Source organism: Botryllus schlosseri, chromosome 13 (assembly GCF_051294905.1).
Source record: "Botryllus schlosseri isolate E-star chromosome 13, Bs_hap1, whole genome shotgun sequence".
In the NCBI taxonomy this organism is placed as follows: domain Eukaryota; kingdom Metazoa; phylum Chordata; class Ascidiacea; order Stolidobranchia; family Styelidae; genus Botryllus; species Botryllus schlosseri.
In genome coordinates this window covers 15,696,518-15,715,298 of record NC_137248.1, presented here as the reverse complement: position 1 = coordinate 15,715,298, position 18,781 = coordinate 15,696,518, and the positions used below count along the sequence as shown (strand labels likewise).

At 41.4% G+C, this 18,781-nt stretch overlaps 2 protein-coding genes across 2 annotated transcripts in view; one reads left to right on the top strand and one right to left on the bottom strand.

Moving 5' to 3' along the window:
• Window positions 1-18,781, top strand: part of LOC145453240 (uncharacterized) — a 185,708-nt gene that overhangs the window by 29,239 nt on the left and 137,688 nt on the right. The window lies entirely within an intron of this gene.
• On the bottom strand, window positions 220-18,343 carry LOC145454275 (intelectin-like). Its single transcript, XM_080332271.1, has 4 exons — window positions 18,254-18,343; window positions 17,787-18,016; window positions 14,353-14,578; window positions 220-360 (listed from the first exon to the last, which is right to left on the bottom strand). The coding sequence occupies exons 1-4, from the start codon at window positions 18,341-18,343 to the stop codon at window positions 220-222; spliced, it is 687 nt and encodes a 228-aa protein (XP_080188397.1).

The window sequence follows — 18,781 nt, the reverse complement described above, 5'->3', positions numbered from 1 at the left end:
TTTTATCAAGTCCATTTGCGTTGTGTCTGATCGGTGCGACAATTTTTTGCCACGCGACCTCCCCTCGTCCTGGGGCCGATCACGTCGCAATCACGTTCTCTATCAGGGGCCTGTTCATGCTCAGTCTGCTTCAGACGTCATCATTGGCGGGAGAAAGGAGCTCTCCGCTCCGGGGATCTCGAACGACCCTCAAATCCATCTTGTCTTGGAACCCGGTCGCTAGATACCAGCGAGAGTCGTACCAATACACGGCTTCGCGCTCCTCTCCGCTTTGACGACGTCATTGCTCTGGGAGTCGCGGTCTATGTTGTTCTTCTCGCCACTCGGTGTCTCCAGCACCGTGCTAACAAACCCCGCGGCCTGTAAACGAGTGATCTTGTAGGTGTCGCCAGAGGGTGCGGTGGTTCAGCCTCAGAGCAGATTCCCGAACGAGTCAATTATTTTCGAATCCACGCAATTTTTCATCAAGTCGTTGGTGGGGATATTGATTTCGGCCACAGGTGAGAACTCGATCATATTTGCAAGCAACCCTTTATTTATATATGTGTTTTTACTGAGTAGAAAGGAGCTGAACTTGAAAGTAACATCACTTCTGCCTTTAAGAGCTCATATACTGAAAGTTTGAGATGTGATGAACCAAAATGACCCATAAATCAGTACCCACCATATATTTCCATCTCGAGTTGAATATTGTCCTTCAGCAATTCTTGCAAAGCGACTGATAAATTGCTCGATTTCACACTACTTTCGTGCGAATCTGAAATTATAATTTTTGATGAATTTGATGCTGTTATATTGGTCCGAAATTTACCTCTTCATATAGTTATTCGGCCATGGCGGGACGATAAAAGTGATAAAAAACATTGGCAATACATCAGTGTCGTCAAAGGTATACTGTCGATCGGTCAGCATCATGACGTTCTAATCAAATATTTCGAAACCCGGGTAGGTAAATGAGCGTTTCGCTATCTGTTTAATAAAGAGACAAGGAACTGGGCGGATGCTTCACAGGGGAGATGATGAAGTCGAAGCTTGATACGAAATGATATACAATTGTATACAGGCCCAATATAAAGAATGAACATGTTATCTTATAAATATGAGACGAACGACAAAAAAACCAATTTATTTACTGTCGGATATTTTTTATTCAGATGAAACGACGTACATTTTAAACTAGATTATACATGTGGCGCTCATGCGTATAGATATCAATAACATGGAAATATGACAAATGGGCACATTTATGTTTTCGCCAGTGTCATTGCCGAAGAAATAGCCGCAATGAACGTATGGAGTGTGGCAGAGTTTTTAAAAGATTGATCCGATGCACATGTGCTGCTTTCTGATATTTTCAAATCCTTTTATATAGCGTTCTGAGCCAAACCGTCACAATTGGGCCCAATGGTGCAGCATACTAGCATAGATAGGGCGTCAATTTACTGTTATGACAAATACGGAGCCTATATTGTAGTGCGGAGCATGGGCCGTAGCCGGATCGGAGCCAGATCAGTACTTTTTCTGTTGCGGCCGGAGCCGGATCACTACTTTTTTGATACGGCCAGAATATTTATGGCCAAGCATGAAATTTGTAACTAAATAACTACCAACCAACGCAACGCAAGTAACCGCCAAGCCAGTGCGAATATAAACGAGCCATATTTATAAATTCACGGAACCCCAATACCGTATAGGGCCAGATTTCTGGCTGGACTTTTTAATTTTTGGCCGGAGCCGGATCAGTACTTTTTCCTGATGCGGCCGGAGCCTGGTCGGAGCCGTTTGAGTGATGTTTATTCAAATAAGTACATAAAATATCAAATATTTCCTGAAGAAAATCTTTTCCCATCATCGGGTCATCTCGTCACCGCTGTTGCCGAAGTCGGGTTTGCATTCGCGGTCGTAGTAGACGCCGTCGAAGCCGGACCAGTGAATTGAACAATCGGATCGGAGTCGGACCAGAGATTTTTTCGATCCTCTCCAGACTACTATATTGATTGTTATGCAATATGTGATGTGTCTAAGGTCACATATTGCTGCACTGTAGAGGTGTCTAACAGCATGGGAGCTGTGAACAGGATGAAGACACAATGAGCTATGACGTCCGACATTGATATTGGGAAATCGCTATTGTATGGATAAGGCGCGTAGATTATCTTACCAATGCGGCGACACTACATTACCTAGAAATTATCGAATTTAATGCTACGATTAGGGCTTGGTAAAATCGTGTACCCTGGTGATTCGATTCTGAATCACGTATTCTACTTCGAGTCGAGTCGAGTAATCGAGTATCACTGATTATGACGTCATATCCGAATGTTGTATGTCAAAGTACAAAATGTACCTCTTGTGTATTTTATATAAAGAATATAATGCCCGTTGTGCATCACATTAAACATACTTGGGTATTTTTTGAACCAGACCGATTTCATTGCACTTGGTGACAATATTGTGAAATGATCGTGCCTTCAGAAACGTGTTATTCCCAGTAACGTTTGTAGATTTGTACTATCAGTATTGTATGCTACGGTTCGGCCAGTCAAGGTTTCAAGGCTTCAACAGTGAAAATTATTAGTGAAAGTATAATTCACGTTGATAAATTACCTTTCAGTGGCAAGGAGAGTATAATTTCAGTACTCGAAAAAATCGTCTTTTATTACTCGACTCGAATCATTATGCCCAGCCCTAGCTACGAGACTATCTTACCCATCCGCCATTGAGCTTGGTGAGAAAAATGAAGTCCGAACAAAGCTAGGATCAGAGACAGGAAGACAATACAGTGAGCGATAAATATCTTCGTTGAACGATAGCTGCAACATATTCTTGGTTCCGAATATTCACCGGTGTCAACGATTTTATCATTGATTGGCTTTCCCAAGACGCAATTCTTCTGGGTGGTACTCGAGGAATGCTTTGTTCCGTGACCCTGAGATGCTGTGCCTGCACTCTCATACTGTTCGTATTCGACATTGCCAGTAAGAGTGCTGAGCGATCTATTGTCTGCGTAGTAATATGTCTCCATTGCAGACATACAGCACTTGTGGAAACAGGCAGGGCGACAAAGTGGTGGAAATTAGATAATCGTGACTAAAACTTACAAAAAAGAAGCCAGATTCACGTTTGATGTCGGAAATTGATTTGGCGGGAATATTTCCCTCTTCATGTATCGCTGGTAATATCGCGCAGTTGATATAGATATCAGATGCTGAAATCAAGCATCCTGCGGCAGGCGCAATTCATTACATAAATATCTAATTTGCATCTGGATAAAGCATCGACTCGTCGCTATGTCACCGTTTAATTTCAGATTGAACTGATCGTGTTAAGTGACTGAAATATAAAAACAGTCATGAAATCAGATTTGACGTGGAAAACTTGTTCACGGTTTAATATCAGATCAGTCACGATATATGGCTAGTGGCCAAGTCCCACCGATATGTCACAATAGTTGTTCCGAATCTGTCCAGCAAGTCCGTGTGTGTATGTATATCTATATAACATTGTAACTGACACCCGAACCGTCATTAGTATTACCAGCACCGTAACTGCCGCACCCCAAACCCCCCAAATGGGGGGGGGCCCGAGCTCAAAGGGGGCCCAAAATTATTTCGTGAATTAGCATAAATAATAAAGTATTTTTTGAAAATTTACGCCAACTTTTCAAATTTTTTTCGCGCTGCGCGCGAATTCAAGAAGCCATTTATCTTTATTATTGGGTATTGGGCCATTACCGCGCTACGACGCACCAAGACTTACAATCAAGTTTTAGGCAATATAACATGCGACTCCAAGAAGTGTGCCAGAACGATCGGCAGCGAGAAAACCTTGGCCGAAAAGGTCTATGCCCTTATGCTGACCGAAGACTGCGTTCTATATATAAAATAAACATAGGTTTAATTGTACATAGGCGCCTAAATGACTGACGCCGAATGTTCCTGTCTTTGCAATCTGAACCTCACAAGACAAATACCATCCCGCTAGGAAAAAATTTATGCCAGTGAAGAAATACCAATTTGAAATCGTGTGCGTCTCTTAGTTTAGAAGCCTACGTTTGGGCGATTCTATATGTTTTGATATAGCAGACTGGAAGTTACGAAATAACATCATGTAACGAAGTCATATCAACGGGTCCGCCCGCCAGAAGATGTTTAATTATTATTTGCGGGCCATCCCGTTTTCAAGACACTTCACTCAGCTCTACCGGTAAATCTAATTACGTGAATAGAGAGGAAAATAAATTGATAGCATAATATATATGCAATCGCCGATCTGATTGACCGATTTTATCATAAATTATCGAAAATTTTCGCGCCTCGCGCAGGCTCACAATACAGTACAGATGATTTCGTGACAAACGCGAACAACGTGATGGGGGGGTTTATTTATCACCCTATGGGAGCCCAAGACCCCCGTTTTGGGGGGCCTGACGAGGTGCTGTTTCGTTCCTGCCAACGGGTATACGCTTGAAGATGTTTAATTATTAATGGAGTGGTCCTACCTTTTCAAACACACCTCACTCAGCTCTACCGGCAAATGTGATTACGTGAGCAGAGAGAAGATAAAAATTGATAACAATATAGGCAATTCCCGATCATACGGACCGATTCAATCATGAATTGTAGAAAATTTTCCGCGCTTCGCGCGCTTAGGCGACAAAATCTGATTCACTCAACAAAGTCCCAATGAATATGATAAATAGCGTTAAACAGTGTATCGCCGGTGGGGGGTCTGGGGGGCGAAGCCCCCCAGAAGTTATGTCTATAACCCTATGGGGGGCCCAAGACCAAAGTTTTGGGGGGGCCTGACGAAGTGCTGTTACGGCCCTGAGTATTACTTGATTCGGCAATAGGTATGAAGAAGACTTGGCAATTCCTAGAGAAGTTTTACATCATTTTTTTCTGCTTTTATATTTCTTTCTCAGGTCCATTAATTACCGAGGTATGTTGATGCTGAGTGTCTATCTACTATCGTACTGAGTAAATTATATTGTTGAATGCCTGTCTTTTCCTAAGCCCGAAAAGTGCTCGAACTGCTGAATGCAGCACCATAAGAAGATGGTTATTATCAATAAGTGGGTTACATTCTGGTATATATACTTTCAGGTAGAATTCGTAGTATTTAAAATCCCTATATCACTGTCTAAGATAGGACTCCTATGATATTTCTCACCTAATAATCGCATTTTTGCAACGATACGCAGTCCTTAACACCGTGAAAATAACAACCAACTACATTATATATGTCTAGCATTTTCTGCATAGAGCGATCGGCCGTATCACCAACCTTTTCTTTGTTGAGAATATTAGATTATTTCTGAGAAATTTCGCGTACGATTACTTTTACTCACACACTGATCACCTAATACTTGCTCACAACGGAATTGACCATGATGTGCACTCTTAGTAATGGAGATATCTCTCATTAAGCCCGCGCTAAAATGTTTCTAGTGGAGGCAATTCGCAGTAGAATGAAGGAAGTACGCATTAGTAAGATCCTATCCCGGGCAATGGCATGCGACATTCAGTCTAATGTTATAGCGAAAATGGTGAAACCAACATTACATCGTAAAAGCAACGTAACCGCGTACGAGTCTTCTTAAAGTCACGATGCATACCGAAACATTAGAGATGACATGTAATTTAAATGTACCACATGTAGGCTTAATTTAAAACAAAATACAGAAACCCCGATGTGACATAGAATCTAGAAGCGACGAGAAAGAATGCCACAACCAAAATTTTAAAACATTTGTCTTTAGACAGAATATTGTCAATGCGACTGTCGCTCCGCATTAATAACATTATGTTTCGGCTTCGTTTCGGTCGTTGTGGGCTAAAAGTGCATCTATTTGAAATTGGCTGTACTGTTTCTGCTTTATGTGATTTTTGTTTTGTACCTGATACTGTCGAACATTTTCTTTTATCACGTTGTAAATATGCCCCACAAAAACATACCAAATCTTTCGTTCACAACTTATATCATTTCACTCGTAATGATACTCGTCTCGACCGTCACCGAGTTGATGTACTCGTGTCATATATTGCGATTGGTGATTTTACTTTTTATATATTTCTCCTGAAGTGACAATAGATCACGACAAACCACGCACTTGGTTAACCTGACCGTTCCCCGTGGTAAGTGTAACATCATTTTTCATAGAAAATAGTACAGTAGACTGTATATACAATGGCATGCTTTTTGTGTTAGCCTATTAGCACAGGGTAAAACGGTATAATCAAGTTCAGTTTCAAAACCTTTTTTCTTCACTCCCCACTTCTAAGTCTTCCTTTTCTACAATCTACAATCTCTCGATCCAATCCTTAAAAATACTCTCCTCAATAAAATTTGATAAGAATTTGTTTTGTAGGGACTTTCTGTCGGTTCAAGTTCAGACACCCCAGGATTGACGGTGACGACCCGCGTACGGAAAAAATACGACCGGTGTGCCAGTTGCTCGCAATTAATCTGGAGAAACGTGAATCCGAGGTCGAGTTAGCCATATGGTCGTATTTTTCATGTTCGGTCATTACGCTTTATTAAACTATAAGCTCACCAGAGTGATATGCGAGATGCCACTGAGACCATTTGCTTGTCGTGCGCCCAATATCCCGCGGGACGTCTAATGGTAGACAAAATCACTCGCCTTTTACTGAAACACAAAACTTCTTGAGCACCGGCAACCCACCAAATTCGGCGAACCTTGTTTGGAACATGTCTGTTTTATATTGATTTTTCTTTCGAATGCAAACCTACCATGCACCATATGTCATGAACACCAGATATATCCTTCGCTTAGTACTTGTGACAAAGCACGGTATATTTCAACGCCAGACTTATTCCGATAATAATGAGACCGGTGACGACTGCCGATATGTTCAGATTTCTTGCTGTTTTTGATTTTGAAAGCCCCCTCTGTGGATCGACATGCCTCAATTTATCAGCCTGCAAAACCAGAAATTTAATAATAACAGAAAGTGATGCAAATTGACCGTTGCGAGACACGACCAAGAGTCCTGGTGCACTGCGTGCGAGAGTTTGTAGAAATGGAAACGAGCTGCAGCAGCAGCAGCATACACCAAATGTAAGCCTTGAATACGATCGACTAAAGCAGGGGTTCTGCACCAGGGGCGCGCGCTCCCCTTGGAGGGGGGGGGGCGTGAAAGCAGGTGAAGGGGGCGCGAAGAAGCGATCAACTGAAAATCTTTTTCGTGCTCTGCGCGATTTACCTCCATTTCACGCGTCTTTCTCTATATATAGACCGAATTTCATATTTTTTAATTCTTTCGGCAACAGTCATAACCTTCCATGCCATCAGACAATTTGTTGGGGTTACCAGCATCCCGGTTGGATTTTGTGATATGACGATAACGGCAGGGCTTTGGAGCCGGAGCCTGGAGCCGGAGCCCGGGAGCCATGCATTTTCACCGGAGCTGGAGCCGGAGCCGGAGCTCTACATAAAATTCAGCCGGAGCCGGAGCCAGTTATTTGAGGAGTAGCTCCGGCTCCGACGTATTTCATAAGATGCTGCCACAACCACATCTGCTTATTTATCATAATTGAACAACAGTCCTGAATTTTATTGCTGTTCACAGCAATGGCATGGAGTAAAGTGCGTTCTAGTGCAACTATGATGTTATCAAAAACTGACAAGTATTCATTATGACGTCACAAGTCGGCACGGCGGAACCTATGTCTTCGTCGCTACATCGGATGTTACTGACGGCTGATAGACTCTAGATCAGTGGTTCTCAACCGCCGGTGCCGGTCCGTGACGACTTTTCTGCCGGTCCGGCAGACACTTTAGAATTATATTTGCAAAATGCATAGATGTTTCGGACTTGTCCATTGAAAAATAATTACAAAATCTAGTTATAAACTGATTTAGAACTTCACCAATTCTGTAATTTACAGCATCGTGAGGTATCATTTGGCATGGGCACTTTTCCGATTTCAGTTGAAGTTCAAGCCGTCTCAGGTGACCCACATACGGGCGACAATTTCGAGCTGAATCCCCAAACCGCGCAATTTGCGCGATCATTCGTTTTTGATTGAATCATATTGTGGGTGGCCAATAGGTCTGGGCAAAAGAGAGTACCTTGATGATTCGAATCTGAATCATAGACCAGGCTTCGAGTCGAGTCGAATATTCGAGTATCACTGGTTATTAGGTCATAAGATTATGAAAGACATAGAGAGTTCGAATGTGTACCTTTTATGCGTCCACAAACCATATAACGCCAGTTCTACATCACATTAATCATTATTTGGTATTATTTTGAATACGCATATTTAATTGCATCTTGTGACAAAGCTGTGGATTAAACACGACTACCCAGATATTTCTTTCTAATTAACGTGCGTATAGTTTTGTATCACATGATTCGCATGCTGCGATACGACCAATCGAGGTTTCAAGGTTATAACTATGCTTTTCGTTTGTAAATGAAGTCGTATTCGCGTATCGTTCTATTACACACTCATCATTCGACTTGAATCATTAAGATTACTACTCGATTCAGACCCGAGCACTCGAATCATTATGCCCTGTCTTAGTGGTCGGGTGTCGCTGTTGCCAGGTGTTTCCGTGCGGGACATTGTTTTCGTAGTACGTCAGGTGGTAGGGGATATGACCAAGGTATAGTGCGGAGCGGGTCAAAATATTCTCTCGTCCGATTCCGGTCCGAATCCCAGTCCGGATTATAGAAATTACCGTTATCTGGTCGAAAAAACTACCATGATAATTATTATCTACTCACAGGATGGTATTGAATATTGATTGAAACGATGCAAACAGGACATTCAAAAATGAAAGATCAAACCTAACCCTTATCAGAAGTAATTATGCCAACTTAGACTTTGCATGTGGTTTAATTCATTTTAACTATTGATTCGAGCGTCGAAGAGGATGAGGCTGTCATAGTAAAAAGTACTGAACCGGCATCGAACCGGATTCAGCCAAAATTGATAAAATCCGGTCGGATATCCAATGCTGCTATGGTTCATGCTCCGCCCTACAAGGTAGCACGACAAAGTGTTTGGTCCGACTCTGAAACACTTCTTCTATCCATAATGTCAAAAAGAATAATATTATTCGAGTTGGTATAATCGTTTTATCCAAGGCCCGGAATACTGTAATCGAGTCTCAATCAGGTTCTGGTTTAAATCAGGCTGAGTTAAATCAGTTTTTTTCGTTAATTTTTTATTTAGATTTTACCATTTGGATTTTATTGATTATTTTTTTATCAAATTTTCGGACGAGACGCGTGAATGTGGTTTATTATCGTACAATCATGTGCATTTTATTTAAACCAGAGATAGCATCTCGTCACCGGCAGCGGTATAGTTCAGCTATTTGACAGAAAGACGGGAAAAGAGCAAAGAGCGATAGTCAATCAATATGTAAGCGTTTTGCTGTGGATACTAGTTAGTTGTATGCGACATGCTGTTGCTATTTCCAAGGCACTGGTGAGATACCGCAAACCTTGATTGACATGGTCGTCATTTATCCCATGTTCTTTTGTTCGTGTTGTCGTTATTATGAGTAAAAATAAAAATAAAAAAATAAGAAAAATTGATTTGAATTATTTTATTGATTAAAATCGATTTTAATCAGGGGCAAAATGACTTTAACCACAACCCCTGTCTCAAAGGTAGCACGTTTATCTTCGCAAGGCAATTTTACCTCGACTCTGTAGACACATTCACAGCCATAAAATTACAGGAATACCATCATCAACATATTCAATTACTATGAAAACTCTGAAAACTTTGCTCTTTACAATCATGCTTGAAAGAGGACAGTTGCATACTATATATTTAGAATTAATATCAATTTTTGAAGATTCACAGGTCCGCAAGATATTTTTTGAAATTTAACCGGTCCGCGAGCTAAAAAAGGTTGAGAACCACTGCTCTAGATTATAGATAACTAATTTATGGGTAGACTAGTAATCTATATAGACCAGGAATGGCCAACCTTTTCGGCTAAAGGGGCACATGCAATTGATGAACGAGTGCGCGGTCCACTAACCGTGTCAAGCGGGTAAAATTTTCAAAGTTTATAAATAAACTAGGTCAATAATATTATTACTTGAGCATATTGCGGGTCTACTGTATACCGCCCGCTAGGCTCATTTTGCAAGGACACGACTATTCGGCGTCTGGCCACATCGATATCGAAGGTCTCCGATAATATGCGACAATCATTTTTTGCCTACATTTCACCGTCAACGATCTTTATGCGAGCGCAAACGCGAAAAGACTTTCTCCCGTAATTGCGAATACAGCTAAACTCAATCGGGTAAATTAGGCGTTTTATTCATTTTCAGTAGGGGGTAGGCTACCAAGAACTCGTGTGACAATTAAACACGCGAGGCGTGAAGAAAAATTTCACTATTTTTTTGGTTTATTGTAATGTATGACGATGTACTGAAAATGTGACTGGACCCTGGATCTGCCAATGCGTCGGAACTGATATTTTAGTCATCAACATCCCATGTTTCGCAGCCAGACTAGTAATTTTTGGTTGGCATTGCAGGTTCCCAATCTGAGCAATTCATTTTCGATAATATAATAGGAGATTATCTCGCTAGCCATGCAAAACCGTCTCGCGGGCCACATTTGCCCCGGTTGTGAACTTGCAAGGCCAACCAAAAATTAAGATTAGTCTGGCCGCAACACTTGGGATGTTGATGACTAAAATATCAGTTCCGACGCATTGGCAGATCCATGGGCCAGTCATATTTTTGATAGATCTTGCTACATTACTTTGGCCCAAACGGTTGCCCTCCCTGCATTACAACATTGATAAGTTAACTGAGTTTTGAACATTCTTAACTTCTTCAAATCTATTATAGAAGTCCTGAATCCACAGCTCGAAAATGGTGACATAATACTTGAATATGATTTGTGCTCTTCATTATGTAGTATAGCATACCTCAACCCCACTCCCAACCCATCCATACATACGGCGGGTTAATAATCGATGATAGCAAAAATATATTGACATATATGGAATCAGCACCTCCAAATTAGCCAACACCAATAGAAATATCAGAATAAACCAGACTTTCGTCCAATCTAATTACTTAGTGTAAGGGTAATTGCACATATCACTATTAATTTCTTATCCTTTGTCACTCCGCGTGCTGTCTTCGAGGATTTAGCGCATGTAGTCATTAATGGTAAATCTTCATGCATGAGGTTCTCGCCCGTTCCATTTGGGCAGGTCCATTGTTTTTAATCACAATATGGAAGCATTTCTATCAGGGGTGGCCAACCTTTTTGCCATTCACGGCCGCATTTCGACTACTGAATCGGTCGCATTCCATGGCATAGTCATAATGAACGAGCCGGACGCCAAATATACCCAGGTTAAAGTGTTATGTCCATTTCCGGCGAACTCCGGACTAATCTATATAATGATATAGGCTAACTATACGCACCGAAATCGCGAGTGGTCACGGGTATTTGTTAAGGGAATGCTCATAGTCGCTCCAAGCGCGAAAAAATTTTCAGATTCACTAATGAATTTCGTCATTGATATTATGGTAGTTTTACATATTACTATCAAACATTTATCTTTCTCAGCCCATGTGATCAGATTCACCCGGTATAGAGTTGATGCAAGGGGTGTTTTCGGAAATTTGGGGCAAGTTATAAATTATGATGCATCTCCGGGTGGGCAAATTGTTATTAGTCACTTTCTAGCATGCTGTTATTTCTTGACCTCCCATCAGGATTGTCGGTATAGTGAGGAGCAAACTATTCCGAGTTGGTCTTTCCATATGATACGCATCATTTTCCTCTGCTGTTCACATCCATATTGTGGGGCTCTGATCATTTTTAAATATCGAAAAATGAAGTCAGCATGAATTTCAAGATTAATTAAAATCTTTCAAGAAATCGGGATTTAATTTGTAAATTCAAATTACACGTCGACGGCCGCCAACACATACTAATTAAATTACGTGTACACGGCCGAACAAATTTCCATCTACGGCCTCAGGTTGGCCACCCCTGATTTATATATTTCGTGGCGCCAGAAAAAGATTGTCGCTGTCGCTACTCAAATGATATTATATCGTTGACATGCATCAACTAAATAAACTAAAGAAAAAGCTTCTTCACTCTGACACGCGTGATTCGAAATACTAAATCTTTCACAATGTAAATGACTTTAGTCTGAAGATCGCATTTGCACCGCTGGGATCAGACTGAAGGGACAGCATTATTCAGCGTCGCGCATTCCAGCACCCGGAAATATCAACATTGCAGGTTTTGTCCAACATGGCGGTAAGCTGCACTAACGTTAACCGGAGAGCCCGGATCCTCTTTAAATTTTGAGTCCGCACGCAAATTCATGGAGCTTTCTTTAATATCACAGAGCAGTAAAATCGTATTGTAAGTAGACTGAGTTATCGTCATAATTGTGCTATGATACATAAGTAAGATGCTTGGCTAAGGCTGTCAATATGGTGCTGCGGTCATCGGTGAAGTCGGGTTTTTCAGCCCCTATTGTACGCCGATAACAATGACATCAATGGTTTATTTAGAAAGGCTGTACAAATTATACACGTGAACGGCAATGCATAGCGTTGGAAATCACTGTGAGCCGGACGATGTCTTGGAAGCGATATTGTCCTGAAGACGACCCATGTCATCATCGATAAAATATCATAACAGCACTCTTCCTAAGCTCCGGCTTCGCATATCCTTGTTCCATCACTGCGAAGTCGCTGCAATGCCCGGGATAATCAGCAGTACCACTGACAGTTGTGGCTCCAATGCAAAAGGCTTGAGTGCAGCCACGACTCGGGCCGTTGATCCTGACTCCCGGACAGATTGCAGCGAGATACGTCAAATATTGGATCATTCGAAACTAAACATAATAGTTTCATCTGTCCCAAGACCTAAGACCATTTTAGAAACGCCATTATCATAACCAGGCCAAGTGAGAAATCTCTTATATATATGTCTATCTCAGTGGTTCCCAACCTTTTTCGACTCATCGCCCCCTTTCGAAGCTACACACCGATCATCGCCCCTCAAATATTGGGAACCGAAAAACAGCACTTCGTGAAAAAACGTTGGTTTTGGGCCTCATAGGGTGATAAACCAAACCCCAGTCCCCCTCAGCCAGTGGGCTTTTTGTCGCAACATATCAGCTATACCCTATTTCATATACTGTTTGGTGAGTGACCGTATTTCGCCTAAACTCGAGAAGCGCGACAAATTTATATAATTTATGTTTGAATCGGTCAATATGGTCGATGTGGTATGTTGGAAAAGGTAGGACCCCTAAATAATAACCAAACATCTTCGGGCGGAATCGTTGTTATATTTATATTGACTTCTTTACATGATGCTATTTCGTGACCTCCTATATCTGCTATGTCAGAAGATATGGAAATCGTCAAAACGTACCAAACTAAAAGACGCACGTGATTTCAAATTGGTATTTCTTTACTGGCAAATAATTTTTTCCTTGCGGGATGGCTTTGTCCTGTAGGGTAAGGTCGCCAGGACAGGAACATTCGACGCCAGCCAGCCATTGAGCCGCCTATGGACGATTAAACATATATGTATTGTATATATGTATGTCGACGTTTTCGGTCAGCGCAAGGGCATTCCTTTTCGGCCAATTTCTTCTCGCTGCTGATCGTTCTGCCACAGTTCTCGGAGTCGCATGTTACATGGCCTCTAACTTCATATGTCTTGGTGCGTCGTGGCGCAGTATTGGCCGACGCCGAAGTCTCCTATTTCCATAGATCATGCGTATTTTTGTTGGGTGACGGGGACCCCAACAACAAGATACATGAACTTCTAAAAAATGACTCTATCATTCATGTTAACTCACGAAATAATTTTGGGCTTCCTTCGATTTCGGGCTCCCCACCCCCAATTGGTGGGTTTGGGATGCGGTAGTTACGGTCCCGACTCCAATATAGCCGTTTTAACGCGCCATCGCCCCCTTTGTTGTTTTCGCCCCCTTCGTCCGTTTTCGCCCCCCTATCGCCCCCTTCGTTATTTTCGCCCCCCTAGACCGCGAAATCGCCCACGTTGGGAACCATGGTCTATCTCATAAATATATATGGCTTGTCAAAATGTCAACTTATTTGGAAGAAATTTTACTTAAAACGACTTCACGCGAAATAGAAAGGATGAAAATGTCGGTTTTCAGCCGTTTTTCTGTTTGCAGTCATCTATGGGATACACTTGACGATATAGAGACGCTATAGTTGACGCCGAATACATGTCGAATGTCTTCAGCTCTAAATTTTTCAAGGGTGGCCGATTGCGATTGACGCCTTCCAATGTCTTTGATATTCTTCTTTTTAGTCAACTCACCTGAATGTATCCCTCATCAACTTGACCCTTTAGAGAATTTCTTTGCGTTTCCGACATTGTTGTGTTATTGTCCGTGTCCCAGACTATTGATATAGCAGGACCATCGTCCGACCCATCAATCGCGTGTATAGCCGGTTTCATCGTATAATTTCGAGAGAATAGATACCTGAGATTGCCTCCATACGATTGTAAAAAGTCGTTTTCGGTGTGGTATATCAGCAACGCTCTGTGTTACAAAGCAAACTCATTATGTTCTTGGTTATTGTGTTATGAGAACCCGTTTTTCGATCATGTAGCCTAAGATGTCAATCCAGGAGTGGGCAGACATTTCAGCTCGCAGGCCGCATTCAATATTTGAATCCTTTCGCGGGCCACACTTCATAAAATTAAGATACTAAGCCGAAATTCAATATCGTTTTTTGATTATGTAATGGGCGACAACATGGAAATAATATATATATATATTTGTATATTCAAAACAAACCAAACATTGATTTGATGATGAACGAACGCGCATCAGAAACATTGACGAGAATTCATAAGCTATTCGTCCTCATTGTCAAAATTAGCGGTGAAAGTCGGTTGTCCTGATTCTTAAAACTGGATGTATAAGTTTGAATCTGTAAGCACTGAACAGCGATCTGCTCATAGATTTGCTGATTGCGCTTTGGTTTAACTCCAGGGCAAGTAATGCTGACAGCATCATCACCATGTTACCTTTAAATACGTTTCTACAATATATAAATATTACATATATAAATATATGTATATTTGAATACTTCTACACATACAACGAACAGCACTAAATGTAATAAACATAGGCTACTCGTATTGCAAATCTAAAATCACTCTTATGGTCCGAATTAAGTCATTTTCGTTTCACGTTCTGTGAGGTTCAGCGATTGAACCCTTTCCAATGCATGGGCCGCGAGGTCGGGCTATCGCGCCATCAACAAAATTTAAATATACCAAGATAAGAAAATGACTTATCATCATCATGTTGAAATATATTAGGCAAAAGTTTAGCCAAATACAGACAGTAATTTCAGCTTAGTACGCTTTTTACCAATATATAGTTTGTTCACCCCTGATCTAAACCAGTGGTTTTCAACCTTTTTCACTTCGCGGACCGGTAAAATTTCAAAAAATATTTGGCGGACCGGTGAACTTTGAGAAATTGAAATTAACCCAAAATGTAAAGTATGCAGCTGTTTTTGCAAGTATATGGTGCTAAAGAGTGATATTTTGAGGGTTTTGATCGTAATTAATTATGCTCATGATGGAATCCATGTGATTTTGCGGTAGTGAGTCTGCTAAGTCGAGGCATAATCGCCTTTCCCGTATAAACGTGCTACCACCGAGAGTCGTTTACAGTCTGTCGCTCCATATGACATGGATTGAACCGAGCACGCCAACTCGAACAATCACTCTATTCGACAAAATCGAGAGAAGTAGTGTTTCGGAGTAGAAGCAAGCACCTTGTCGTGTTACCTTGCTGAATTCTCATTGCCCACAACCACCAAACGCTGGCTACTCTGATTACTACAGATAAAATGCGCCGCACGAAAATACCTCATAGCACTAGCTATTGGCCATCCACAAAATCAGTCACGAAAAGCCACGTCGTCAGACAAACCCTCCAAAAACGTTGGTCTTACCCCCTCACAGTTAGATGGATGTTTTGACCAGTACTTGAGAGCACATTCATTCTCTTCAGTGTAATCAGAGTCTGTATAGCCTAATCGCGCGAAGCGCGGAAATTTTCTATAATGCATGATCGAATCGGTCAATAATATTGGTAATCACGTACGTACATATTGCTATAAATATTTAATCCTCTCAGAATTATCATATTCTTCGGTACAGCCATGTGAGGTGTCGTCTTGGACAATTTAGGGCACGTTATCAAAAATGAGACATATTCAGGGTGGCCTGTTGCAATAATTACTTCGGTGCGTGTCATTAATTCATGACCTACTATCTGTTATTTAGTGAATAGAAATTGAAATCGCCCAAGCGTACGAAACTAAAAGACGCACACGATTCCAAATTGCTATTTCGTCGCTGGAAAATATCTTTTCTCAGCAACGTGGCAAGAATTTAAAAAAAAGTTGGATGAAGTTTCAACAAAAATACTCTATAAGTTATGTCCATTCACGAAATACCTTTGCCCCCTCCCTCCCCTTAAAGCTCGGCCCCATTATATTGGTGTTTGGGGTGCGGCAGTTATGATACTGCACAAAATGAATAAATGGAAAACGAATGATCGAGTCAGCTCGTAGTTGTCGCTCTCATGTCGTCAAATGACACGGCTTGAACTTCAAGCTAAATCGAACATATTTCCAGACCTGATGCTCCCTCATGAAGTTCTGAATCAGTTTAAAGTTAGCTGTTTTATTTATTTTATCAATGGAAAAGCCTTCAACATATTGGATCTTGAAATTAAGGTATAAAATTGTCATATGCATGGCGGTCCGGCAGGAAAGTCGTCACGGACCGGCACCGGTCCGCGGACCGGCGGTTGAGAACCACTGGTCTAAACAACATGTAGTTCCAGATGGATTGGATCCGAAAGTGACACTAATTTTGATTTGCCTTTGGAATCTGACAAATGGATTGAATCATCCTTAGCCATCACACCACAGCACTACCATGGGGAAGCGAGTGGCGCAGTTGGTTAAACACTGCAGTCACGACATCGATGGTTGATGTTTCGAGTCTCGGCTCTGCCATATTTCTATGTGTCGGAGGTTTATCTGGGCTCCTCATCGCCGATCCCGCTGTGACACAGCGTATTGAAAAAGCTCAGACGAAGAGAGGAAGCCGAACTCTTGAAAGGAGGCAGCAAACGAGCCGGAAAAAGACTCAAGTCAAGTGGACAAAAAGACATTATGAAATTTACTGTGCGGGCGCAAATGACCGCGTTGTTGGAAGCGCCAATTATATGTGTGTGAATAAAACAAACAAACTAACATCACTACCATCCATATACGATATCATCGAGGCATTAGTAAACCAATACAACTAATTCCAAAAGACGAGATGCGGTCAATTACTCATTCTCATCATTCATCACAGGCGACCGGCCATCACCAGGATGCGACTCTCTAGTGGTCCGCTATATATGTCCCCTCTAACCATATATTACATGTGTCAGGTCAATAAGTCGGAAAGGAAGTGACTCACATGCACTGATGGAACTATACCTTATCCGACGTCTGAATGACAGAACCGCGTAAATATAATAACGAACGTTAGCACAGAGATTTACGCATACCTTATTAATTTAGATGAAACAAATCATACGAACTTGAAAGGGCATACGCTCACGATGTTAAATATTGTATCGATAGGAGAGAGAGAGAGACCTTTCAGCGAATTGCGTAATCGGAGTACCATTCGGCACATGCCAGATCATGACGTTTTTCGCATACGATGCGAAGTATGCCTGATTCTTGTAGTCGTCGCTCGCGACAGAAGTCGATAGTCCATAGTTATCTGTATTTTCCCAGAAGCTAGAATAGGTCGGGGTCATTCCTTCTTTACTTGACCATCGATCACCCGCTGTACATTTCCCTTCAATATCGTTTTCATGCACAGAGGCGACAAGGGTCCAACCTCCTTCTGCCGCTTCCATGTCACAATAGGTTTGGAACACATTACCCTTAAAATAACAAGAAGACAATACTGTGACATGATCAACCAGATACTATGTATTGCATGTTATTTGCTAAGTAAATTGTTTTGCGCCATTGTTTTTATCCATGACTGAACACGTGATTTTAGATGCTTGATAAGGCTTGTGAACCGAATTTGCACATCATGTAGCGAATACATAGCATTTCGAAAACTCGTTTGTGCAAATAAAGACTATCATACCGTGGACATGCAATATACTTACCTCGAGATCCTTCAGATAATATAGTCCGTTAACAGAAGACGTGTTTTGCTGTTTGATTTTCGCACAACTGGATGCAGGGTTTGTGATCATGCCTAGTATGTGGGAGTCTGGGCGGAAGAAATGGTATTCAGATGAATGTTTATAAATACATTTAACCACCGACACTTTTGCCTCGCCACACAAACTTTATATTGAGTCTTTTTGTGTTATATCTGATCGATACGATTATAGTTATGTAACGCGCCATCATTTGGTCGATTATTTTCGTATCCGCGCAAGTTTTCATCATGTATTTGGTTGGGATATTGATTTCGGGCACAAGTGAGATTTCGATCATATTTGCAGACAACCCTTTCTGTATGCATGTGTTTTATTGATTCGTAAGGAGTTGAAAGTCCCATCAATTCTACCTTCAAGAGCTCAGATACTGAAAGCGGAAGATGTGATGAACGAATATAACCTTAAATCTGTACCCACCTTTTTTTTCTTTTTCGATTCGAATATTTTCCTTCAGCAATTTTTGTAAAG